The sequence below is a fragment of the Symphalangus syndactylus genome, chromosome 8, assembly GCF_028878055.3.
Source record: "Symphalangus syndactylus isolate Jambi chromosome 8, NHGRI_mSymSyn1-v2.1_pri, whole genome shotgun sequence".
NCBI lineage: Eukaryota > Metazoa > Chordata > Mammalia > Primates > Hylobatidae > Symphalangus > Symphalangus syndactylus.
Genome location: NC_072430.2, coordinates 117,669,116 through 117,696,442, shown reverse-complemented (window position 1 = coordinate 117,696,442; position 27,327 = coordinate 117,669,116). Strand labels below are relative to the sequence as shown.

Sequence of the window (27,327 nt, the reverse complement as noted above, 5' to 3'; positions counted from 1 at the left end):
TTGTTGTAAGTTGAGAATAGGCCAGGTTTCATGTATGTCTATTAATATGGTGTGTACTAAATATTTACTTCTCTGTAACCTAATTTTTCAGACATACTATGTGAAAGAGAATTAGCTTTCCTAACTTGACATTTCTTTAGCTACCTGTCTTTTCCATCCTCTCTCTGATAGCCAGCATTTTGGAAAATGCTCATTATAAATTCTGTGTGCTTAACAATTAAATTAGATGTTAAAAGAAAGTTATTTCTTTCAACTGAAAGATACTTTAGAAATCAACAACTTATGTATTGAGATAATAAAGTTGTATTAATTTTTTTTTATTTTGGGTTGATTATGGCTTCTCATCATTTCATTCAACTGTGTATTTCTAAATGATATTTCCTTATAGTTTCTTTTAAGGGAAAAATGTATTACCTTACAGTTTGAAGGCTATGCATGCCATTGCATGTATAAAGCAAAGTTAGTAATTACATCTTATGTGACAATGAATAGAAACCAAAAGATTATATTTTCTGAAAGCAGGTGACAATGAGCTTTCACCCGAAAGGGAGCACTCCAATATGGCAATTGACCTCACCTCAAGCACACCCAATGGACAGCATGCCTCACCGAGTCACATGACAAGCAGTAAGTCTTCATTTTATGATTTTTTTTTTTTTTTTTTTTTGTATTTCTCCAGCAACAGACTTTAATTTGTTAGGTCTGTGCGGTCCTCTCACATTGTGGTATAGCTACTGTTATAGGTTTTGCTAAAGAAAGAACAACACAGATTTATTCCTGTTCATTCTACTATTATAAAACATGAGCCTGCTTACTAGTCTGAACTATCCCAAGGTGGCATTTGGGAGCTGGTGCTTACCTGTATCAGGTAAGAAAGGTTAGAATTTGCTGGTTATTGTTTTGACTTGCCAGGTTTATGACTGGATTTTTTGTTGTTGTTGGGTAAAAAATGTGGAAACGTCACTTCCAAAGGACTCTTCACAATTAAAAAATGAAATAATTTTATATTGCCTTGGTAGAAAGCTAAACTGTCAGTGATAAAATTAGTGTTACTTGCTTTTAAAAAATGTGTAAGTTTCTTCTCCAAAGCATTGGAAGTGAAGTGTAATTGAAAATTTATAGAACTCATTTATATCCATTTCTGTAACAAAGTTGAAAGGCTTTTGTCAGAGAAGAACTGATAAAATTTGGAAAGATGTTTTGAATTTGTAGGAAAAGACAGTTTTGGCTACTATTTTTGATAAAGGGTCATTTACTGATGTAATATACATTGTTTTTGTGTAATAAGAAGCAACTTACATGCTGTCAGTGAAAGATGACAAAATACTTTCCTTTATTAAGAATATGGTTGCTTTTTTCTTAATTACAGTGTTTTATCAGTTTAGTTATCAAGTGCAAGTGCTTTATTACTCTTACTCAAAAGTAATTTGAAATCTTGTTTTGTTTATACTTTCGATTTATATTTTATTCTTATATGTTATAGAAAGGACATTGGACTTATATGTAAATATAATTAAATTTACAAGTTTTCTATTTTGGCAATATGTGAAGGAAAGGCAGGAATTTTCTTTCCTTTTTTCCCCCCTGAAGATTTAATAACTGAGAAAAGTGAATCATCTACTTAATTATGAGCATATTCATAAATGTACTCTGACTATCCAGAGAGAGCAACATTTTCTTTTTACTTCTAACAGCTCTGGAAACTTTAAGTTATTATAAAACTACAAGCTTAGTAATTAGTAAAGACTACTGAATTATAAGCAATTTATATAGAATACTATTGAATACATTTTGCAATTTATTAACTTTAAGTAATTTTAGCTATTGACTTGAAATTATGATTGAGTTTGAATTTGCTTTATTTATTTAAAAGTTGTAGTTCTTTTAGGTAATGAGCACTTCCTAAGAAAATTTAATTCTAGAAGCAGTTCTTACAATTCCTTTATCATTTAGAAAGAAAAAACAAGTAAAGTCAGCGAGTGAATGTATACTAAATTATCATACTAATCTCATAATGAATCTTTTGCATTCATTTTTTTTGCTAGTTGATTTGATAAAAAATATACTATGACTACAATTTAGGCAATAGAATTTTTACATTTCAATATACTAGTTATTTGGTATAATGTTTTTATTTCTCAGATAACTTACCCAATTTCCTAAAGAGTAAAAAGAGATAATATATAGTTTCTATTAGTTAGCTATTGGCTTTAGAAACATTGCATGTATAGGGCAGGGAGTAACTGTTAATCAGAGACTTGACTGTCATCCCCTAGACACAACCACAGGAAAATGCTTGTCAAGTGGTTAATTGGCTGCTTTATTTCTGAATTTGATTCTGGTTTTGCAAGTACTTGCTTCAGAAAGGCAGTTCAGTCATCTTTTTAAATAAACAGTGCAGAGTGTAGGCATGATCAATTTGAACGAATAAGAACTGTGCTTTTGACGTTTGAGCTTTTCTCACCCAACAACAGTAAACTTATGTTTGGTAGAGAGTTTTTTAACTTACTAGCCTGTGGCAATTCCATGTTAGTACAGGTTTTGGCTAAGATGCACGTGTTTTCAGGTTCTTTTCCAAAGAGTTGCAGGTTAAATATTTTGGCTTTCACTTCAGAGCTGTCTCTTGCATCCTTTATGTAGCCTCTATTTACAGTATCTAGGTTACCCACTTAGGTGTTAGATGGAGAAGATACCCATTTTTCCTCTCTGTTAGATCTAGGAGAATATCAGCATTTTAGATTGCCAAAGCAAGTAGTGATAGAGAGGAACTCTTGTCTATTAATTAGAACAAGAGACCTAGAATTGGTCACTCTGATGTTTTTCTGTGACTTGGGATAATTTTTGTGTGCATCTGGCCTGTCAAATCACTTGTGTCTGAGATCACGGGTTTCCCTAAATCCCTTTACATGCATTGTTGACTTTGTTAAATGAAAAGAACTTATTTATTTTCTGCATTTTTTAATATCTTCAAATATACTTCCTGGAGGGTGCCTGCTTCCAAAAACAGAATTGCAATTTTGATTGAAAGTGTTAAAGCTAAAAGTAAATGTGAAAACCTTTAAGACAGTTTCTAGTAGCAGGAAGGAGAGGATGGGAATATATGTGTAAGGAGGAAAAAAGTTATTTTTAAATAGTTAAAAAACAAAATAAGTAAAATCTTTTTTTTTTTTTTAAATAAAACTGCTAACATTTTGGCCAGAAAAGTATCAATAAGGCATGAGAGCTCACTTATTTTGGCTTTAGGAAGGTGGTTAGTACTACTCTAAGGTCCCAGCATTTGTTTAAGCTATTTGGTAACTTTTCTAAGATGAGGGGTTTCTGTGCAACTTGCTGCCAGCTATTGTATAAAAATAATGACAGCAGCTATCATTATTTGACAATGCTAGAATAGAGCACTGGCGACTTGGGAGGGAGAGAACTAAAAATGTTACAATGCCTGACAGTTTTTGGTTTTAAAATTTAGCATGTAAGATAAACTTAAGAAGAAGTATTAGTGATCCTAACATTTTATAATGACTACTTCCTATGGTTTCGAATGAATTTTCTTAGAGAACTTTAAACTTTTTCTTCTGGAATAAGGATCTCTTTGATAAGAAGATAGGCATTCTTGCCTGAGATCATTAGTGTACATATTGAGTCTGCTAACAATCTTCGATGTCAGGGATGACAGTATATGCCTTGATGGCTATTGGAAATAAACAGTGTTAAGTGATTTTTAAAAATAGTATCTGGGAGTTAAGAATCTGAGACAGACATCTCAGACAGAACAATATAAAAATAATCCATATTTTTTTTTGGCCCATCAGATGAAACTTACTTTGTGATTCCTTCTGTTTCTTGGTTAGCTCATTTCGAATTCTTGCATAGTTGTTCAGTATTGGTTTCAGACTGTTCTATACTGGCAGGTGACTATTTTGAAAATTGTTTAAAGTTCAAAATTTTTAAATTAATTTTATTTTTCTTATCTATTTTTTATAATGTTTATGTATAAACTTACTTTGCAGGTAGTTACTGAAATGGGTATGAAAATACATCATGATGCAAAATTTGTTTCTATTACTTTAAAGCTCTTAAGTGGATCAACTGTACAGTCAATGCTATTTATCAGTCTGATGGCCAGGTGGCATGTATGGAATCAGAAGAAGTAGTAAGTCTAGTTTTACAAGGCTCTGACCAATAATCAGGTCAGGGAATCTAGTTTATTCTTTTCAGAGTGCTTCACATTAATTTTTTTCTTAGCTAGTTTCCATTTTTAGTACCTAGTGAAGCAGAAGTATATTATGATTTCTATTTTTCATATGTGGAAATTGAGGCTTGAGGAAATTAATTTACCTCTTAGAGAACTTAGCAGAAAGATGAAGTTATCAGGATTGGGACATAAAATTGTGATAATATCTTGTGGGTTAGTTAGATAACTGCTATCTCTACAATGTCACCTTCTCAGGGTGTCTGCCGTGTCCAATACTGGCCCATATTTTTGTGACAAAAACAACATTTCAGAAATAGGAGAGTTACTATGAGGGTGGAGTGATATCAGATAATCTTTTCAGGTGGGTGTTCTAATGCACTTTTTGAAATAGAGCCTATATTATGGGACTTACCAGCTTTCTGAGTTGTCTTCTGTAGCTTAGTTTGGCAGTCACCCTTGCTTGGATTTCTGTAGGACACACCCTAATATAACACCAGATGGGCTTGATATAAAATCTTCTGTTTTAAGTCACCGTACTTAGGTTTGTGTATATACCCAATGTACTTTACATTTGGTTCTTATTTATTAGGGAATTAAATAAAAATAGTTCTGATTTAGTTTCTTTACAGCTGTCAAAGATAAATGTCATAACTATGTACCAAAAGAGAAAAAAAGGGAAAAAAAAGGAAAGTAAAGGAGGTATAGATTTGTTGGTAATTAACAGCAAAAGTGCTGTAATTTTTTCTTTGCACCTCATTCCACTCCCAACTCCCTATCTTTTTAGGCTGCTTAGTATTGAGAATTAAAGTCCGTTTTCAAAAAACAAAACAACTTATGGCAGAAAGGTTATCCTTATCATCTCTATCTTTGTTCAAAATCTGTCTTTCCCACTAGAAGTACTTTTTTAAAAAAAGGTAACATCATTGATTATGTTCTATTGAGAGTCTTCCTGTAAGCCGTAATGAATTTTCATCTCTGGGTTCCGTGCTCTTCTCTCCTAACTTTTGATATATTGATATATTTTGAATATTTACATATTTTTATCATATTTGGAAATATCAATAGCAGAGTTCCAGTCCTAAAATGAGGTAGAATATATTGTTTTTCTTTACTTTTTTTCCTTCTTATCTGTTTATGTTAAATGTATTTATTGACCTGTTAGTATTTTCCTTTTGCGAATTAATTGAGACCCAATGTACCTCTGTTTTGATATAGGGAAGGAATATTTAGGGATGGTTTCCTTTATTATAAATGTTATAATCACCACTGGAGCGAGAGAAGGTAGAGGGGCATCCTTTATTGAGTGCACTTAGTATGCTAGATGCTTTGCTTATTATTTCACTTTGTCTCCACATCAGTTCTGTGAGGTAGGCATGTAAGTACTCTATTTTATAACACTTAAAACTGAGGCTCAGAAGGAGTAGATTGTGAGTGGTTAAAAATATGGGCTTTGCAATTATGCTGGCCTGGGTTAGAATTCCTGCTTTGCTCTGTGACCTTGGCCATGTCGCTTCACATCTCTGAGCTCCACTTTCCTTATCCGTAGAATGGGGATAAGCAATATCTACCTCAATGGGCTGTTGTGAGATTTCAGTAAGGCAATATATGTAAAATGCTCAGCACAACTTCTGGCACATGCTAAGACTCAATAAATAATCACTGCTGCTATTACTCAGAGCAGTCAAGTTACTTTTTTATGAACCTATGACTCATAAGAAAAAGGGTTTGTTTTCGAATCCAAATCTATTTGAAATCTGGGTCTTTTGCTCTTTTCTGTATATTGCACAGGTCCAGGGAAGAAAGATAGGGATTTCTGATAATTTATGGTAAAAATTGAAGCAGGAACCCTCCGTTATTTAAAGCATCTATGAAGATTTTGGTTAAGAAAGAAATAGAGTTTGTCTGTATGTCAGAATTGGGGAGGGGGGTGGCGCTCGACATTCCTGAGTATAGTTTTGTGGTTTTGATTATATGTAAAGCAAATCACTGCATATTATTGGTGTTCCAGATATACCAATCATTACAAATAACAAAAGAAAAAAATTTTCTTAATAGAGTAACCTATTCCTACAGAGAATCAATTCTTAGGGAGTCCTCATCTAAAATCTAACCTCATTTGATGCTTTTGGTAGTACCATAAATTCTCACTTGATGATACCTAATAAAATTGTTGGTTTAATTGTTGATTGTGCACTTCGGGGGTAGTAGTTTCGATGTTCTAAATTTGAAATAGGCTTAAATGCAATTATTAATTATAAGCATTTGAAATTTTGCTGTTCAATTCTAGTTGATCAATTCAATAAATATTTGTGGGACACCTCATATGTACCAGGTATTGTAAGGTGAATCCAAAGGTGAATAAAGAGTGCAGAGTCCTTTTCCTCCAGGAACTCATACTCTAGTGGGACAGACAGACATTAAATAGGGCATTTTACTGTAGTAAGCTTAGTGTCTTGATTATTATGGGGGATGAGGGGTGGTGCTCATTTGGAAAGATTTTTTAGAGGGAGAGACTGCTTGAGTCGAGACTTATTAAATGAATAGGATTTAGGGGATAAGTGGAAGGCCTTTTCAGTAAATAATGTATCCACAATAAGAGGTGAGAAATAGCGTGCAATATTCTGGGAAATACAAGCAGATTGGTATTTCTAGACTATAAGGTTGGAGTCTAGGAATTTGAGGCCAGGAATAACTTTGGAGAGTTAATCAAGGCAGGATAATGGAACATCTTGTATGAGAGGAAACTTGACTTCTATTTTCATGGAAGTCAGTGGTTTTAACGAAGTAGGTGACTTCAGTCTTTTGACTGACATGGATCGATTTGACTACAATGTGGGGAAAAGATTGTGGTTGGGGACCAGTCTCTAGGCAGGTGCATCTTTAACAGGCTGTTTCAATGATTGAGTAAGTCATGCAAGCTAGCAGTAGTGGGATAAAAAGGAAGGAGAAGGATCTAGGTAATATTTAGCATCCTAAAGTAGACAGTACTTGGGTAGTAGAATTAAGGAGAGAATAGAGTCAAGGATGACAACCTCTGAATTACTGGATAGATGGTGGTAGGTTCTGTCAGTGAAGATAGCAAATACTGGAACAGGTTTCCTGGAAAAGATTTAGCTTAGTTCAATTCTGGTTTGAAGCACCTTTAGGGTACAATTTGGGAGGGGGATAGCAATTAGGCACATGGATATAGACTGAAGTATGAATTTTCTTAATTAGTGAAAACTAATATTAGCCCATGGTTTGGTTACTTTTCTGCCCGTATTACTTTAACAGTAGTTTAATACCATATTTTGAAAACATTCATGTCTAAGTAATTGTCAGTATTTGATCAGTGGCCTTATTTCCCCAATTGCCCCATTAAATCAAAATTCTATATTGAATTGTATGTGCACAGGCTTTAATAAACTCTTTGCTTAATGGAATCCTTTATACTAGTCTCAGAAGTTGAATTAATTGATGTGATTGACTCACTGATTTTTAAACAAAAAGCTCTTCAACATTTTATGGTATATCTAATATCATAACTTCTATGTTTTTTTAAAAAACATAAGATTAATGTATGCCATATACTCCAGTGCCTCTATTCTAATGATCTGTCTTTATTCTGTAACCTGTTTCCTTATAAATAAATATGCTATTGAAAATATTACATACTTATTACAGGTTGTTAGCTAAACACTGGTCAGTTCTGCCACATTAATAGCTAAGGAATTTAATACTCCTCATCAGAGCCTTTTTGAAGACTTTGAGATAAATATGCAGATACAATATATATTATTTTAAAATGATTTTGTATATAATTAATATTTTAAAAATATAATATCATACCCCTTGGGATGAGGTTACCTAGATGGGAAAGTATAGCATAGATAACATCTTAATTAACATACTTATTCTAAAATATTTATTATAGAATTCCATCTTAAAAATGTAAGCACTGACTACCCAAGACACCATAGAATTCCAAATGAATGTTAATGCTGGAAACACTTCTTCTGAGATTTCCTGTATGTGGAGATTCAGAACTCCCTAGAGAGATATTTTTCATCTTTCGATCATTGATGCAGCAAACATTTATTAAGCACTTACTGTATATGATGCATTGCTGGTGCTGGGGCTCAAAAAATAGGTTTGGGGTGTTTTCTAGAGAAGGATATTATCTTCAAGGGTCCAAATGAATTGATATTTTGTGTGAGATCGTAATACTACTTATTGCATTTAGAAGTAAATGAGTGTGATGTGCTAACTGTGACTTATATCCATTATAGATTAATGAGCTGCTTCTCACCTTTTACCTCCAAGAGTTTTTCAAATGTGTATAAATTTGAGGATGTACAGTGAAACAGACAAAAGGGCAACCAGCCACTTAGATAGGTTCTCAGAGGATAACATTTCCCCACAAAATTATTTATAATGCAGGATTTGGCACTCATCCTTGCAAGTTCTGAAACTAGATTTGTGGCACACTTAGAGTGGATCTGTATGTCAAGGTTGACTGACATTAAACAAGTTTACGAAAATGATATTTAAAATCAGAATACCAATTTATGTTTAGATATTGATTAAAAATAAAGCACACACACACACACACACATCCAACCAACAAACATAGGAGCTGGATCACTCTAGTTGGCTTGACTAGATCATTTTGTTCTTGTGAACTGACCTATATGGGTAATCAGTAAAGGTCATTTACTGAGAAAGGAATCTGAATAAAGGGAGTTAGTTATATAATTCAAATGTTTAATGGCATTAGACTAAGAGAACCTAATATATTTAGCATCACAATAGAGATAGCATTGCTATTTGGATAATTATGGTTGAAGTCCTTTGTCCAGTTCCCTCTCCTTTTAATGGACATGGATTTAGATTCCCTAGATCTATGTTCAACCAAAATACTTCTGAGAGTCATTTTTTTTTTCCCCTTGGCTTCCTAGGCTAAATCCCCCAGATTCAGTCTGTAACCTATATTAATACATACAATCAGGTTACGACCAGTTCTTTCTGGCCTGGGATCCATTCATTTTCTTTAGTGTGATTTATATTTCTGCTTTAATTTGTAAAATGTTGATTTTATAGCCTAACTTTATGAAGACAATCTTATAGTGCCCATAAAAGATACTTCCTTCAACTACTATTGCCATAAATTCAACCTTCCATTCACAGAAATCTTGATAGGTGATGTGGTCAGCAGTTTAAGAGTTCTTAATATCTATTTTAGATGAAGATGGAAAATAGCACTACCACCTAAGAAAGATCCTTAAGTTAGCTGGTGATATAGAGGCACTTCCAGTTTATAGGTCAGAAGGAAAACAACACCAAACCGGTCTCATGAAATTATTGAAGTGATCTGACCGCAGCAAATGAGATTTCGTAGCAAACTGTTTTATTTCATGTTAGTTAGTAGGAAAGCTGTCTTAATTACTGAGTGTGAATTAAGTAACTTTTCAAAGCATATAGATTTATTTGGGGGCCACACATTGATTATAAAGAAATTAATCAGGTTTTCCAGATGTGAATCTTTGAGGAAAATGGTCATACCTCTTCATCCCTAGCATATGCATTGTATGCATTGTAGGAGCCCTGTAAATATTTGTTGAATGAAGGAACTACTTAAGATTAGCGTATTACATGTGTCTGTTTAAATAATATGCTTCTGACCTACTTGAAAAAATTTGGAAACTTGATTTCTTAGTTGTTGAAATAATCCGAAAATCCTAATTTACTTGTGATTTTCTCTGTTTGGGGATGTGTTATTTTTATAATGTCTCACTCTGAAAAAGATTTTGTAATCTTCAGACTGGTCCCAAAAGCTGATCTCTAAGTTTCTAAACAGTTCTTATGTTTGCTGATTCTATACAACCATGTTCAGTGGAATCCACATGAATATTAATGTCGATGTTTCTATGACACCACCATCATCATCTTCATTACTACTATTAATATCTTGATATAGCACATTTAAGGTTACAGATTTAATTCCATATACTTGTAATTTTAAAGCCAGTTCTCCATCACTTAAACTGTTTTTAGTAGCATGTACAAGATGGAATGCTTCAATTAGCTTTTCTTATGCACTCCAGATATTTTGATGAGTGTATAATTAATCAGTGTGAAGTCACATTCTAATAAATTAACATTCTGGGTGTCTACACTTTTGACGTTTTTGTCATTGCTCTCATTATCATTGAAGCTGTAGTTCTCCTTACACTTGTCTATGTCAGCTCTACCTACTTCTTACTAAGACATTCAACATGCAGGACTTGATCTTATTTTGAAGGGCTAGGGTACTATGTTGCTCTGTTTTCAGTTGAATTAACAGTGAGAATTTCTGGTTGAGTTCTAAAGAGGCATAATTTCTTCTACAAGTATATAAAACATTTTCTTTGATGGCCATTTTCACAAATGTCCTTGTTTTTGTTTAAAAATACACATTTTAACAAGTAATATTTACATATGGAAATATCTTATAGGTCTTCTAATCAGACTTATGCCAATATGCTTATTATTCAGATGGTCTGAAGTAGATGACTTTATTTTCAATACATCTGTTACTTTTTAGACTGAAAAGTGGCATTTGTATAATTTTTAGGGCTGAGGATGTATGTTTAATTCCTGATTTTAAAAGGTCTATTTCTATTAGAAATGCTTGCTCAGATCACTCAAATATCATCTAAAGCTTGAAAATTGAGCTATTCAATAATTTTTAGGTACTAAAAATAGGTGATACCTAATCATTTCTGTGTACTGCTTTAAAATGACCTATGCCCTAAAAACACTGACTTGAATGTAGTATTTGGAAATGTAAAATGACTTCTATTACATTATTACATTTTTGGAAACTACTTGAAAGCAGCAATAGATTATGTCTGGACATAACTGAGAATTATAAAAAGAAATATGAGATTTTTCTGTGAGTCTGTCTGTTTTTAAGTTCTCAAAGCATGAATTTACACACTGCCATCTGTCTGAATTATGACACATTAATGACCTAATGATAGTTTTAGATTTAATTTTTTTGGAAATAAAAACAAACAAAAAGAAACACCCCCATACCTCAACAAAACATAATTTAAAATAAATTATTTTTTACGTAAATAATCATAGTAACGCTGTTTGCATAACTTTTTGGGGATACATTTGAATAGTTTTAGTTGGTGTTACATTTTGAGTACAATACCTGTAACAAATTTGAAAAGATATTTTTTCAGCCAGAGAAGCTATAGTTAACTAGACAATTGATTTCGTACAACTCTATGTATATGATAATGCCATTTATGTTTTTAAAAGAATATGTGTGCATGTGTATGCATGTGAATGTGTGAAAGCAAAGAATAAGAACAAGAAGGAAATGTCAAAACTTGATATAGTTGACTTTGGGATATCGGAGGGTAAACAGGGTGTTTTATGTTTTATTCTAAATAGTTCTACATTTTTTAAGTCTCTTACAAAAAATAAATTCATATATTATTTGGGTAATTTAAAGAAAAGACCAATGAATTCAGTCAACCGTCCTCTAAAAGAAAGTATGGAGCCAGAAAACTGATAGTAGCTCTGATTACATCCGTTTAACTTTGAAATTTCAGTAAAATTATAGACTTGTAAAAATGATCAGCTGTCATCAATGATAAATACTGAAATCGGGCATTTTCATGTACAAATGATATCTTCAGATTTATTGAATAATATCTTACTATAGATTTAGTCAAAATATAAGGTATTTTCTTTTTCTTTTATTCTTTCTTTTATCTTTTCTTTTTCTTTTTTTTTTTTTTTTTGAGACAGTGTCCTGTTCTGTCACCCAGGCTGGAGTGCAGTGGCGCGATCTTGGCTCACTGCAACCCCTCCCTCCCAGGTTCAAGCAAGCAATTCTCCTGCCTCAGTCTCCCGAGTAGCTGGGATTACAGGCGCCCATCACCACGTCCAGCTAATTTTTTTATTTTTTAGTGTAGGCAGGGTTTCACTAAGTTGGTCAGGCTGGTCTCAAACTCTTGACCTTGGGCTATCCACCCGCCTCAGCCTCCCAAAGTGCTGGATTACTGGCGTAAGCCACCACTGCGCCCAGCTCTTTCTTTGCTTCTTTCTTTTTCTTTCTTTCTTTCCTTCTTTCTTTCTTTCTTTCTTTTTCTTTCTCTTTTTCTCTTTCTTTCTTTCTTTCTTTCTTTCTTTCTTTCTTTCTTTCTTTCTTTCTTTCTTTCTTTCTTTTTTCTTTCTTTCTTTCTTTCTCTCTGTTTCTTTCTTTCTTCTTCTTTTTTTTGAAACGGACTCTCACTCTGTTGCCCAAGCTGGAGTGCAGTGGCATGATCTGCCTCACTGCAACCTCCGCCTCCTGGGTTCAAGCGATTCTCCTGCCTCAGCCTCCTGAGTAGCCGGGATTGCAGGCGCGCCACCATGCCTGGCTAATTTTTTTTTGTATTTTTAGTAGAGACGGGGTTTCACCGTGTTGGTCAGGCGGTCTCGTACTCCTGAGCTTGTGAGCCACCACGCCCGGCATTCTATTCTATTCTTTTCTTTTCATCTCTTCTCTTCTCTTTTCTTTTCTTTTCCTTTCTTCTCTCTCTCTTTCTTCCTTTCCTTTCCTTTTTCTTTCCTTTTCCTTTCCTGAGATGGGGTCTTGTTCTGTTGTTCAGGCTGGAGTACAGTGTCACGATTATAGCTCAGTGCAGCCTGGAACTCCTGGGCTCAAGCAATCTTCTCAAGTATCTGGGGCTACAGGTGCATGCCACCATGCCCAGCTAATTTTTAACAATTTTTTTTAGAGTCAGGGTCTCACTATCTCACTGTGTTGTCCAGGCTGGTCTTGAACTCCTGGCCTCAAGTGATCCTCCTGCCTCAGCCTCCTGAGTAGCTGAGTTTACAGGTGTGAGCCACTACACTTGGCTAGGTTGTGTACAGTGGAATTTCCAAATAATGTTATATATTCTGAATTGTTTTATGAGTAATATTCATTCATAGCATGAACTGTCATACACTAAATAATGTACATATAAATATTAAAATGACATCAATATTAAGGAGACATTGTGGCATCTGATGGCAAAAGAGATCTGAGTAGAATGAGTTAAAACATAGATTTTCAGTTCTATCTTGCATGTAACAAACAAGTTTACTTTTAAAAAAGAGCCTTAGTCTCTTTTTCATATTCATCAATTTAAAATTCCATCGAATGTTGCTAATTTTTTTCATTAAAACTATTAAAGAGAAACTATTTTTAGCAAGACAACTCTGGTATGTTGCTAATGGAGGTAGGACCTGTGAAAATAACTTAAGGCCTATAAAAGGAAGAGCAGAGCTGTGAAGTATAGAGAGCATAGAAGAAAGCTGGAGCAAGAAGAAAGAAAGAATAAAAATAACAGATTCAGAAGTGGAGGACAAGCCACAGACTCCATTTGAGTTAGTAGATCCGCTGGAGAGAGCAATAGAGTAAATGAAAAATAGCATCTTTACCTCCCCTTTTTCTTTCTTCACACAAAAAAATAAATAAAGAGAAATCAGAATTTATAAGTGAATCAAGGAAGCTGCCTGCTTAAGCGATGAGGAATGTGGCAATAAGATTAGAATGGTTTCTGGTAGAAGCTAAATGAATAAGCATTTAGATTTGGTAGAAAGAAGCATACTTCTTCAGATATTTGAAAGCCAGGGAGTAGGAGATGTGGGTAGATTTGTTAAAAGAACTGGGTCCTAAGGGATTGATTCTAGAACAAGTAGCCAATTAAAGCAGGATAAAAGTTAGTGGTGCCTAGTTATTAAGTTATATTAGTTATAAACCAGTGCTATTATCAGTGGCCATCTTGGACTAATTATTGCTTTTATCTTTTGCAAAAATGATTGTGTACTATACTGTGTGTATGAGAGATATCCTAACCGGTCGTATTCCTAAATTATCACGGATGTGGTAAACTTTGATCTTGCCCCTCAGTTGTCTTTTTACTTTACTTTAGTGGGAAAGGAGATTGGAAGGGGGTTAGGGAGACTGTAAGGCTGCCAGAAAGAACTTTCTCTGCTTTTTTTCCCCCTCTTGGGAGGTGGCAATGAAGAAGGAACTTGATATTGAGCAAATGAGATGGGGTTTTGCATCCAGTTTTTGTCCTCTGATCTCTGGTTTTTCCATTTTCCTCTTGAAGTGTCTAAGACACAGGCACTGAGGGTTCCAGAAGACTTTATTGAGATCATACTCTGTTATTTAGAAGGCTCAGGTTGGCTTTTACCCATTGAGATATTTTTTTTTAAGTTAATCTGTTTTAATACTGTAGTAAAAATTTATCGGTTGTGAGATAAACTTTACATGTGTATCATTGTTGAAGAAAAGGTTTACTAAGCCCATAAATAATAATAATAAAAAGATCAGGGTATATGTTTAACTTGCTTAAAAAAAACAAATTTTAAGTCTATTAAGAATACCATTTTAATTGTAAGGTACTTTTTTCAAAATGCTTTGACATCTAGCATAGAATGTGCTGATCAAAACTTGAGCTTAATATTTATGCAACCAGTGTCAGAGTAATCTACTCTTTTTGATAGTACTTAGCATTTTATTACTGGAAAATAGTAAACATTTATTAATTTATTTGTTTTTTCGAGACGGAGTCTATCTTGTTGCCCAGGCTAGAGTGCGGTGGTGCGATCTCGGCTCCGTTGCAACCTCCGCCTCCCGAGTAGCTGAGATTACAGGCACCTGCCACCATGCCTAGCAAATTTTTGTATTTTTAGTAGAGACTGGGTTTTACCATGTTGGTCAGGCTAGTCTTGAACTTCTGACCTCAAGTAATCTGCCTACCTCAGCCTCCCAAAGTGCTGGGATCACAGGCGTGAGCCACCGTGCCTGGCCAATAAACATGTTTTTAAAAATTACAGAATTTTGCAAGTTTTCCTATTTCTTTCCCTCTGTGGTATATAAAGAAGTGGGACCTAATATATGTCAAATGTGCGGCCCCTAGACAGATATTTCATCTCTTGGAATCTCAGCTTTATTTGTAAAAAGGGGGTATTGCTCTCTGTCAGAGGAGTGGTAAGCATTAGACACAATATATGTAAAGCTTCCAGAACAGTGACTGGCTCATGGTAAGTTAGCCAGAATGATAGCTCCTATTTTATTGTTAGATAAAAAGAATATGAGAAAAAAGTTGAATTACATAATAACTAAGAAACAGGTCCCACAAACATATATCAAATAGTCTTCTAGGAAGGACATGCTTTTAGTCTGCTTTTAATCAACAATAATTTTAAAAATTAGTCCAAAGCATTGCATGGAACATAACATATCTGGATCACTTACTGAATATTTCTGCTTTTCATCTGTTTGAGTGCTGTCAGGTAGACAGACTCAGAATTTTTGTTTGAAAAGAAATGTGTATGCAGATAGGAGACAATTATTAATTCTGTTGTATTCAAATCAATTACTGAAGAAATGAAAGTAAAATTACCTAATTAAAGTGAATCACACATAAACCTACTCTGTTTGTGAGGGGTATAATTGAAATGGTAATTAAGTGGTAGTAATGCATTTCATTTGAGGATAGCAATTCAGAAGATGTGTTTGCTGGCAGGTCTTGGCTGCTTGGTGTACCTCCCTAGGTGACCTTGTCCAGAGTGAGTTTTTTGGATGGACTTATTTACTTGTATACTAGATGTGCTGGTGAATGAATTCCTAGTATAGCTCTGAAATTTTATTAATTTCCATACTTACGGTGCTATATGTGTTATATTAAATTCATGTCCTTGTTGCATATCTGGAATTCTCAGAACCACATATACATACCCCAGCAGTGTTCTTTTTTTTTCTCTTGTGTAGAATCAAGGAGAAAACAGAATATTCAGTTTAAAAGGATTTCACATTAGAGCACACATAAACAGACATTTTCATGAGTGAAATTCCACCTTTTTTGGGTCAGAGTTACTATTGTCTTAGGCACAGGACAGTTGATCGCTAATTCCAAATGATCTTTTTTTTTTTTTAATCGGAGAGTCCCTTCTCTAAAAGTTTGGATGCCTTTATCACCTCCTATCCTGTTTTATCATTGCTTAATTTCTTGAGTACATCTTATCTCCTCTGTGTGACTGGAAACTCCTTGAGGGCAGGGAAAATGACTTTGTAATCTCTGCAGCCTGAGGGTAGCAGACAGAGTATGACTTTTAGCACCTAACCAACTGGGATAGTATCTTTTCTGTGCTGTGTTTTAGTTTCCATGACCTCATCTGTAAAATAGGGAAAGTTAGTGCTTGTCCCTTGGAGTTGTTGTGAAGGTTAAACTTAGTAAAGCTTTTATCACAGTGCCTAATACATTTTAAGAAATAATTTAAGAAATATTTATCTTTTCCACAGAAGCTAACACGGTGACTTATACATAGTAGTCTCTCAATTAAGAAGATTTCCTGTTTATTTTAAAATATATTGTGAGTTAATATCCCTATGTGTTGGTTATCTGATTGACTGAATGCATTAGAGACATCTCTCAGTTATTCCAGACACTGTTATTCAGATTAACCCCACAGGTTACTTCAGTTATGCTATCTGTGTTGAGGATACCAGAGACCAAATCACCCAGCTAGTCTTACCCAGAAGACAGTTTTAAAATAAATGCTGTAATGTTGGCTCTAGCTTAGACAACTTTTAACTCTTTTCTCAACACTCATTCAAGCAGAATACTACATTGGACTAAAAGCTTCTCAAGTACATGGCTTCAAAAGCTTCACATGGCTTCAAAATATACATCTTTTCAGCCAGTGTCACTCTAGAATTTAGAGATGGATTTTATAAAACACTTTAAGGGATACCTAGAGAATCTTGAAATGTATATACAAACAGGTCAGAGGTATTATTGGAAGATCTTAAAGATACAATTTAAAAGTTATTGTTACTGTTATTGAGTAATGAATATTTCTGATCTTTATGATCCAAATCTTTCAAGTCATAAATCAGTCGTTTAGTAGATATACATGAAAATGGCATGTAATTCTAATGTTGTTTTTAATAAACTTTAATCCAGTAGCTAAATCTCAAAGATCATTTAGAATCCTGTGAATCAAATGGCTCTTCCTTAAAACTGTTAAGACAGTTCTGTTTATACCAGATTGTGAGCCAAACCTCCATTTTCTTAGAGGAGTTGTGATAATTATCACATTTGTCTATGATTATTTTAACAGTACCTGGGTTCATATACGCAATCTTTATAAAAGATATTTCCCCCAGTTTTATCCCAACATTTACATTCCCCCTCAGTTTAATTCTTACTAGAAATATTTGCTTAAATATGTCCAAGCAATTTGTTACATGAGCAATCATTATCTAGTTTTACAAGCATTTGTTTGTAATCATTCCTATAGCTGCAAGAAATAAGGCAGTATATTTAATAGCTTGAAGAATACCATGTATTCTCTTTGTTTACATTGTAACAGATCATCTTCTTAAGAAGTAATCTTTTATTGTATCTCTTTCACTGTTTTTTTTTTTTCTTTAACGTTACCACAAAATTTTGTGTTATTTGGAAGCTCATGAAATATAATTTGCTTGGCGTACGGTTCTGTGAATTAAGCCCATAATATCTAACTGGCATATATAGGAAAGCAATGTACTTAATCCTAACTGAACTGAAAACTCAAGCTTGTATCTATATATTTTTAGTAGCAATTTAATAGTAATCAAGTCATATGCATTTATGTGCCAAAAAGAACTGTTTGTGGTAATCAATCTGTAAGTTTCTGTTTGACATTTTTTCCTTTGAATTACTGTAAAATACTTTCAGCTACTAGTAAGATTATTTTAAATCACAATTAAAATTGATTTTTTCCCTACTTGGGTGGGTCTTAAGGTTGGTGGGGAACTTCAGTGCTTCCGCAGATGCTTCCTTTTCAAGTGTGAAGTTTATGGATATTTTGGATCTTACTGCATTCTCAGGATCACGTCTCTAGGTAGGCACAGCTTTCATGACTGATGTCTATTAATTGTGTTTGTCAGTTTATAACAAAGCATTTATTGCTCTAAAATGCTCTCATGCTTTGGTATTTTGACTTCTTTCCTGCCTGTGAGAGACCCTAGCTTAGTGATTAATTTTTGTTTCTGAGTTTCTGTTTTTACGAAGTGTTTTTATTTTCTAGATTACTGGCTATTGGGATAAAGGAAATGATCCAGTTAGAGGACATCAGGAGACTAGAAGCTTTTGATAGAACAGTAAGATCTAGTGTCCCTATCTAAAGAGAAGAAATAGAGAAGGTGTGGCTTCATTAGAAGTGTTATAATCAACAGCTGCCAATTACTTAGTGAGCAGAAAACATCTGGTACTCACCTTCATCTGTTTGCAGCCCATATCTTTATGTACAGGTCCTCTTCTCTCTTTCTCAGTTTATTTCTTTAGATACTGTAGATGCTTTGATGACTTTCAACTCTGCATCTAGCACTGTTTCTTTCCTCAAAGGAAGTCCCACATCCAGTCTATCAGAAATCCTTGGCTCTGCTTCTAAAATACATCCTGAATTTAAACAATTCTCACCAGGCCCGCTACTGTAACTTTAGTCTATCATCATTTCCTAGTACCTTAAGCCTAAAATATTGCAACAGTTTAACCGGTCTTCCTGCCTTCATTCTTGCTTCTCTATAGTTTGTTTTCCACACAATAGACAGAGCCTACTTTCTAAAACCCAAATCAGATTGTAACAATTGCTTTAAACACAAAAGCTTTCCATTGAAACTAGAATACAACTAAAATTCCTTTCCAAAGTCTGTCAGGTCCTAAAGGCTGTGGCCCTGCCTCCATCTCTGACTTCCTCTTCTCTATTCTTTCCCTGTTCCCTGAACTTTTAATACCTCTTCCTTTTTCTTTTCCCGGACATGGCAAGTTCATTCCTGTCTAAGGACCTCTGTACTTGGTGTTTCTTTGGTTTGGGACACATTTTCTTCCTAGTTTTGCATGAAAGCCTCCTTCTTTTCTTATTTCCATTTAACTGTCTCTTCCTTGGCAAGGCTTTGCCTGAGCATCCTAGATAAATAAGCCCCTCTCCAGGCATTCTATGACATTATCCTGTTTTATTTTCTTTATTATACTTAGTAGTGTCTGAATTTATTTAATTTATGTATTTATCTCTTCTCCCAACACAAACTTGAGGAACATTTGGCTTGTTCATTCATGTAGTAGGGCCAGGAATGTAATAGACAATAAATGTGGACTCACAGATGGACTGACTCCTTGTTCTTTCCCTTCCATAAATAGAATTCTCTGTGTGTGTCTATAAAGCAAACAAAGTGTTTTACACTGTAGTGTTCATTCTAAACCCTCTATTTTAGAAACCTGTACATTGAGGCGAAAGTCACATGGGGAGAGAGTAGTACAACAACGATTAAAAAACCTTATCTTGGCCGGGTGTGGTGGCTCACGCCTGTAATCCCAGCACTTTGGGAGGCCGAGATGGGTGGATCACCTGAGGTCAGAAGTTCGAGACCAGCCTGGCCAAAATGGTGAAACCTCATCTTTACTAAAAATACAAAAAAAAAAAAAAATTAGTGTGGTGTGGTGGCCTGCACCTGCAATCTCAGCTACTCTGGAGGCTGAGGCAGGAGAATAGTTTGAACTTGGGAGGTGGAGGTTGCAGTGAGCTGAGATCACGCCACTGCACTCCATCCTGGGTGACAGAGAGCGAGACTGTGTCCGAAAAGCAACAACAACAACAACAAAACCTTATCTTCTGGCTCTTGGCTTGGTGTTCCTTGCTTTACATGATACACTCTTATGTTTTGGGGTGAGGCCCTGTAGAAGTAGTTAAGAGTACTGATTTTCATATTACATAGACCTGGTTTGGAGTCCTGGCTGTGCACCCTACTTTTGGGTTAAGCCATAAGAGATTACTGATACTCCATTGTTTTTCAACCTAATAGCTGTGTGACCTTAGGAATGTTCCTTAGATTTCCTAAATTTAGTTCCTTCAGCTGTAAAATGGTATAATAATAATAATACTTGCCTTAACATTTGAAGAAATAAATGTAACAATTGCATAGAACACTTAGCTCATTTTTTGGCACGTTTGCTGTTGTCATTTATAGACTACAAATATTTGCATATAGCTTTTTAATATTTATTAGATAAGGCTTCTAGGGTTTGAAAATTAACAAATACCAACCCCATTCTAAAGTTACCACTTGCATTCTAGGAAATACTTTTTTTTTGCCTTGTTTTAAGATTTAGAATACCCTTTTTTATTAAACAGACAAACAAAACAAGTTTACATCCTCACATTTCACCATTTCACAAATCTATTGTGGTATTTCACAAATCTATTTTATTTTATAATGGTAACTTTATTTAGCTTTTTCTATTTGCTTTTATATTATACTTAATAGTATTTTAATTATTATGGTTAATCATCATGGTAATTTAATAGCCTCTTAGGAAGGGAAATGCTTTGTAAAAACAATCAAATCTAATTTCTTTAGTTCCTAGGATATTTTGGAAATACATGTATTCTTAAGTTAGTTAATTGGGTGGAAAAATTGCATGTTACAATTCTTTAGAAAAGAATGTTGACATATCTAACCAAAAATTCTGATGATAGATAGGACTTAAAGAGAAAATGTAAACAAGTGTGTTATTGATTTCAAATTACTTTTATTTGGGTTGGATTAGCTGTCTTTATGCTAGGAGTATTTGTGTGTAATATAGATCAAATAAGGTGTTCAGAATGGGATTAACTATCTGGAAGGAAGTGGTGTTATCTATACTACTACAGCTGGAAAATATGACAATTATAAACTTAATTGATCAATACTGTATCACATCATTATTCAATGATTAAGGACTGCTACGTGAAACTGACATAATGGGGTTTTCTTTTTGGAAAATAGTATTTTAGTTGTATTGGTATTACACTGGATATTTAGTAAAAGTGCTATTTACTGAGAACATCCTTAGGATTTAGAAAGAGAACTATGTAGTTTTATAGTTACAGAGATTCTGGTGCAGATTTGGGAAGAGGTTTGAAATTAGTGTGTAAAGTCAGAACAGCATGACCTCAACTAATGTACTGTTTGCCCTTGACCCCTTCTCCACAACCTGCCACTAATGAAAGGTCTTTGATAAGTGTAACTGCCTTATACCCATTTTATTTACAGTTTTCATAGCTAATGAATAATAAGAAAATTCCACCAGGACCTGATTGTTTACCTCTCTAATAGCAATTTACAAATGGTGTATGCTGTGGCTGTTACAAACCATGTCCTGTAATAGCATTTGATGTAAGTAGCTGCTCACCATTCTGTATTGTGGTTGGAGCTGGAGAAATAGAAAATTGGTCATTTCCCGGCAGATAGCAGTAACTTTCAATTCAGTCGGAATGCTGTATGGGCTGTGATAGGTTTATAATTATTACCCAAAGATTGATGGTTTTTTGGTGAGTGTAAATTTGTGCAGCAGTAATCCATTAAGAAATCAATAATCATTCCATTCTGATGTGTAGTTCCTATGCACTGTTATAAATGTGTATCATGAGCTGAAACCAATGTGTTTTGCTTTGTTTTTTGAAATTGTATTTGACAGTATTGGAAATGAGGAAATTATTATAATATTTTTTCTTCAGTCAAATTTCTTTTTCTTTGTGTTCCCTTGTACCATATGACATACCTATTGCAAGTCTGCATTTTTTCTTTGAAAAAATTTTTCTTTGAAAAATTTTATTGAAAACTATTTCTAATGTTTCTGTCTCCTTTTTACCATCATTTACTTTGCTGTTTAATAATTATAAATTATTTATAAACTTAAAGTACCTCAGTGTTTCTTTCTCTAATCTGGAGGTGATATATTACCAACTCTATATGGTCAGGAAAGTAGGAACTTCTTCTCTTGTAAAATACAATTTTAACGTTAAAACAATCTCATAAAAAACAAATCTAGTGTTTATTTATTACTGGTACCTCCTAGGATGCCATTGCGGGAGGCTAGGATTAAGGCAGCATTGACCCTACTCTCAAAGGAGCTTACATTTTAGAGAAAGAAAGGCAGAAATCAACACACATGACATAAGGATGTGAAGAAATGGGAAAAGTGGTAGGGGAAATGTCAACCCTGAAACCATCCATTACGTAAGTTCCGAACTGGAACTTTGGTGTTATGGCATGATAGTGCTAGGGATGATGGGGTGAGGGTGGTAAACTTCATCCCACAGGGTATGTGGCCAGCATTACAAAATTCTGACATAGTGTGGGGCTAAAGAGCAGTCTAAATAGAGATTCTAGATAAAAATGATACAGGAACATAGTATAAAGTTAAAACAATGGAGAAAGATATAACATGAAAAGTAAAAGCTCTACCACTCAAGTAACCCTAGTCCTCAATTTCCTGTGCTACCAATTCCTAAATTATCTTTCCAAAATTTTTTAGTATATACTAGCACAATCATGTGTCTACATATTTTGTTTCCTTTCCTATTAATAGTACAAATAGGGTTGCAGGGTGCATACTTGCCCTATGACTCAATTTTTCATTTAGAATTTTTTTTAATACCAACATTGTTCTTGGGTGCATATAATACCTTTATACACTGATGATACATGGTGATTTAATTTGCTCCTCATTCACTGTTGGACATTTAGGTTGTTTCTACATTTTTTTTATTATGTAGACATTGTTTCAGTGATATTCTTGTTCATTCATTTACCTTCCTTACATCCTCAGGATAACTTAGCTGTATATTTGCGATGTCAAGTCTGTGCAATGAATATTTTAGTAGATAAAGTGTGGCCAAATTGCTCTTTGGAAAGTATAACAATTTACACTACAACTAGTAATATGTGAGTGTCTGTTTTCTCACCTTGACAACAATGCATTTTATCCATTTTGGTTCATCTGAATGGGGGAAGATGGTATCTAGGTATATTTGACATTTATTAATTATGGTTTTTTAAACATAATTTCAAATGTTTGTTGGTTGGAAATTCTGTATTTAATTTTTGTTCCTGAAGAATATTTCTGCTTCAGTGTCTGGGAGAAATTATAATTAAAAACTCTATTAGGAACTAGGAGAAAGAGAGAAAAAAGATTTTATTCGTGATTTATGATTTGAGGCATATTTATTAAAGGATAATGGGAGGGAATGGATGATTTGATGTTAAGTAGAAATTTTCAAATGTTATACACTCTAGAACAGAAGATGTGGCTTTTATTTCTGTATCTGCTCTAATTTCACTAGTTATCTTGGTAAATCACATAAGAAACCCTTCCAAAGTATTTAGCATAGCAGTTCAAAGAAGTTCAGGGGTTAATGAAATCTGAATTTTTATATCAAGAAACCTTGTCATCCGTATAGTCATTCTATTAGGGGAAAAGATTGTGTATCTAATAAGAAGTAGCAAAGAATACAGAAAGAAAAATAAACCTTTACTTAAAAATTATACAATTAATTACATTTAAGTTGCTAGGTGAGGATAAGGGAATAGATACCTCGTGCAGGATGTAAGGGATAAGGACCTGATTTCTTTTTCTTTCCTATTTCAAGACTGGTAGAGAACTCTGAGTCTGTCAATTGATTAGCAAGTTGAATTCCTTGGAAACACATAGGGAAAGGCTACTCTTGAGAAAAGTTGAAACCTGGTACTTTTTTTTTGTTGTTGTATACTTGTTTAGGAAACTACCAGGTTTAGACTCAACCTGTACTTTCTACACATGGGAAATCGAAATACTCTTGAGAGCAGAGAAAGTTCATTGCATGACATATACACTTGTACATGAAAAATTATGCATCCAAGTGTGTCTTGTAGTTTTGTAGCTCCCGGTCTGTCCCAGGAACTGGATGGTTTGCAGACTGTTAGAGAGTATGCTGAAGGTTACCTAGGACCTGGGTTTGTTCTTTGACCTAAAGAGAATCCCTAAGCAGAAGGCTCATACCTGTATCCCTTTCCCCCTTCTGCACAATGGCAGTTTCAGGACAGAGCTGATTGATCTTCTTTGCTTTTTGCCTGTAAAATCACATTTTAAAATATCAGGCTTCCAAGTTCTTTTATGTGGCTGTGTGTGTGTGTGTGTGTGCGCACGCACATGTGTTTGCATGCACACAAGGACATGCACCCATGCCATTCATCTCACTGAAAATAATCCTTGAATCAGTTACTTGGAAGTGACCCCAAAGGTCATTTAGAACAACTTCCTAAACAAAGCAAGAATATCCTTGACAGCATGCATGACAGGTGGTCTCTGAGATTTTGCTTGACTGCTTCAAGTGCTAGAGGAAAGGAAGTTTACTGTTCCATTGCTGATCAGCTCTAATTCTTAGAAAGTTCTTCCTTATATTGAGCCCTCATCTGCCTGTCTGAAATGTCACTGCTTTTTTTTTTTTTTTACTAAGACTCAAGCTAAATATCTCACAAATTTTAGATGCTTTGTTATGTATTAGTGATTGTAGAGTAGGCTTTCATGTAGGTTTTTAGAGTGTTTTGCATTGGCCCTTGCATTTAGAATACTATCATCATTTCTTCAGAGGAATGATGCTCTAGGTGTAGTGCTTAACATATATATTATGTCTTTTTCCACCTTTGTACCAACAGCTGCAAGTAAACCATGTTAAGTATGGTAAATAACAAAACCAAACCAAACCAAACCCTGAATTTATTTTCAATAACTTGTATCTTATTAATGTTACTTTTAAGCACTTTACTCTTTTTCATTTATTTATTTATTTTATTATTATACTTTAAGTTCTAGGGTACATGTGCACAACATGCAGGTTTGTTACATACGTATACATGTGCCATGTTGGTGTGCTGCACCCGTTTACTTGTCATTTACATTAGGTATATCCTTTTAAGTCTTTTATTTGACAATTCAAATAACTTATGGTTAAAATAAAATTTTGTACAAAACTATGCCTATTTTGGAAGCAGAAATCCATTGCTTATGTTTCCATTTAAATATACAACTTTGACTTTGTGCATAGAATTTTGAGCAGATACTATAAAATCTGATGCTTTGAGACTTAAAAGTAGGACATAAAGTGAAGAAGGCTTTAGGGAGATGTTACAAAACTCACATAAAGAAAGTATGATGATCTTTCAGGATTTTACTTTGCTTAGGTTGTGGAAATTCACCACGGTTTTCCAGCTGACATTTCTTAAGAAAGATTCCTAGGTGAAAAAGATAATATGGAGTCTACTGAAAGTGGTTGTAGGCATCCACATTTGTTCCTCTGAGGATATTAGCAACATTTGAATTAGCTTATGACTTCTTATTTCTCCCTTGCCTGAGTGGCAGTTTTACTGTGCCTTTATTGGATTTACTGTTGTAATTGGATATGGAATTGTGCCGGGAAGCATATATTTCAATATGTGCACCTTAGCAATCTAAATTGTTAGGATGGTGACTCACTCACATGTAACAGGGAAATTAGCTGGCTTCGTCTTTGTGTGAACATTTGGGGAGGAGCTGACCCTAGCTGCAGAAATATCACCAGTGTTCCAGGTCACCTGTGGCAAAATCTAGCCATGTGAAGGGTTGGAGTTTCTTTTGATTATCCAGGCTAGATTTTGTCATTCACCTCTTTACTTTAGTTTGGAGAATTATCTAAGTAGGAGAATCACTGGCTGAGAAATGATTGGATATAAATTTAAGAGCTATGTTAGCCCATTTAATTATGTCACTGCAGATTTGGTAAGAGTGTTTCAGCAAGGTCACGTAGTACTTTTGTGGTCTGCCATCATGGCAAGAGACATTATGAAATTCTTAGGAAAGAATAATCCCTAAAACCAATTGATTTTTAAAATAGTAATGTCATAGGGTCTTTTTCTCAAACTTGCTTGATCATAAGAATCATCTAAGATACTTGAAAAAAATAAACAGTCCCAGACCTCAACTCAAGTATACTGAATAAAACAAAGTGTTCAAGGGAGGAGGAGCCTGCAACTGTAATTCTGATAATCAGGCAAGTTTAGGAAATACTGTCAAATAGTATATGTGCAGAGACTTGGGAAAGAAGATAGTGGTTGCTCCAAGGAGCTAAGATATTACAGCATTTTACCATCAATCACTAAAATATTCTCTGCTTTTCAGAAGATAGTAGAAGAACGTGACTGAACTGCATCTTTAGGGTTGGGTGGTAGGCAGGGAGAGTTGTAGCTCTTCTCAAGAAAAAACTAAAAATATAAGCATGTGTGCATAATTTTATTATTGTGGTTTGCCCCCCCCGCCCCCCGCCCCCCGCCCTCCGCCCTCCGCCCTCCGCCCTCTCTGTCTGTCTTTTCTTTTCCTCTACCTGCCTTTGATAATTTTTCCTTTGCTTGGCTTTCTAGGTCTTTTTGATTGAGGTGTTTTATAAAATCATGTGAATATTTTCACACTGTATTTTATTACACTCTCTGTTATTTATTTCTGCACTTCTCTCTCAGTTGTATTCCTTCAGCCTGTTTACACAAAATAGACACATGTTCCTGTTTCAGCCAGGGCGTTTGTGCATCTGTTAACACTTCAGAAATAATCAGTTTAGATTTCAACAGCTGATTAGTGTGCTGTTCTAACCAAACTAAGAAGGAACTCTTAAGAATGGAAACAGATATTATTCTATTTAGTTTTTTGTACAAATACGTAATAATGGCCATTTTAAACCAATGCTGTGGTTATAAAAGGCCTTTGCTAAAGTTTATTTTTTCTTTATTGTACCTCAAAGAGGCTATCAAAATGTTTAGTGACCAGTATTCCACAAGTTGCAATATGCCAGGAGTAATCACAAACATTTCATAATGGTCCTTGTATTTATAGAAACTCTATGAATGTTAGAAAGAATATTGGTAGAACTCCAGGAATATCCTACATGATCTGCTAACAGTTTCAGAACTCCAGCTTCCACATTGAATTACTACTGAATGTAAGAAATATAGCTAATGGTATCAGTGTAGCACCCAAGTACTGATTTGCCTAAGATAGGAAGCCATATCTCCATGAGCTGGAGCCAAAAGGAAAGAAGAGCTGCACATTTTAAATGCGCTTGTACAAATACTTACCTGGTTGACCTTATATTTCTCCAACAGTCTGAAGAAATAGATCAGAAATAGGATCAGAGAACATAATAGAATCAGTAGAAATATTATATAATAGAAATGGAATCAGAAAGCATAAAACTAGTTTCTAGAAAAGATCCTATAGGATAATAATTATGCATCTTGATCAGTCAGCAAG

The 27,327-nt window shown here is 34.4% G+C and overlaps 1 protein-coding gene across 15 annotated transcripts in view; it reads left to right on the top strand.

The window, feature by feature from the left end:
* The window catches only part of IKZF2 (IKAROS family zinc finger 2), a 156,444-nt gene that overhangs the window by 4,769 nt on the left and 124,348 nt on the right, over positions 1 to 27,327 (top strand). For 10 of the 15 annotated variants that reach the window (XM_055290501.2, XM_063645685.1, XM_055290500.2 and 7 more), the window contains one exon: positions 520 to 627. In XM_055290501.2, the coding sequence (XP_055146476.1) occupies positions 520 to 627 (108 nt within the window). Of the gene's footprint in view, positions 1 to 519; positions 628 to 651; positions 869 to 27,327 lie in introns of those variants that run through there. The other 5 variants (XM_063645687.1, XM_063645689.1, XM_055290506.2 and 2 more) reach the window with 2 other exon arrangements.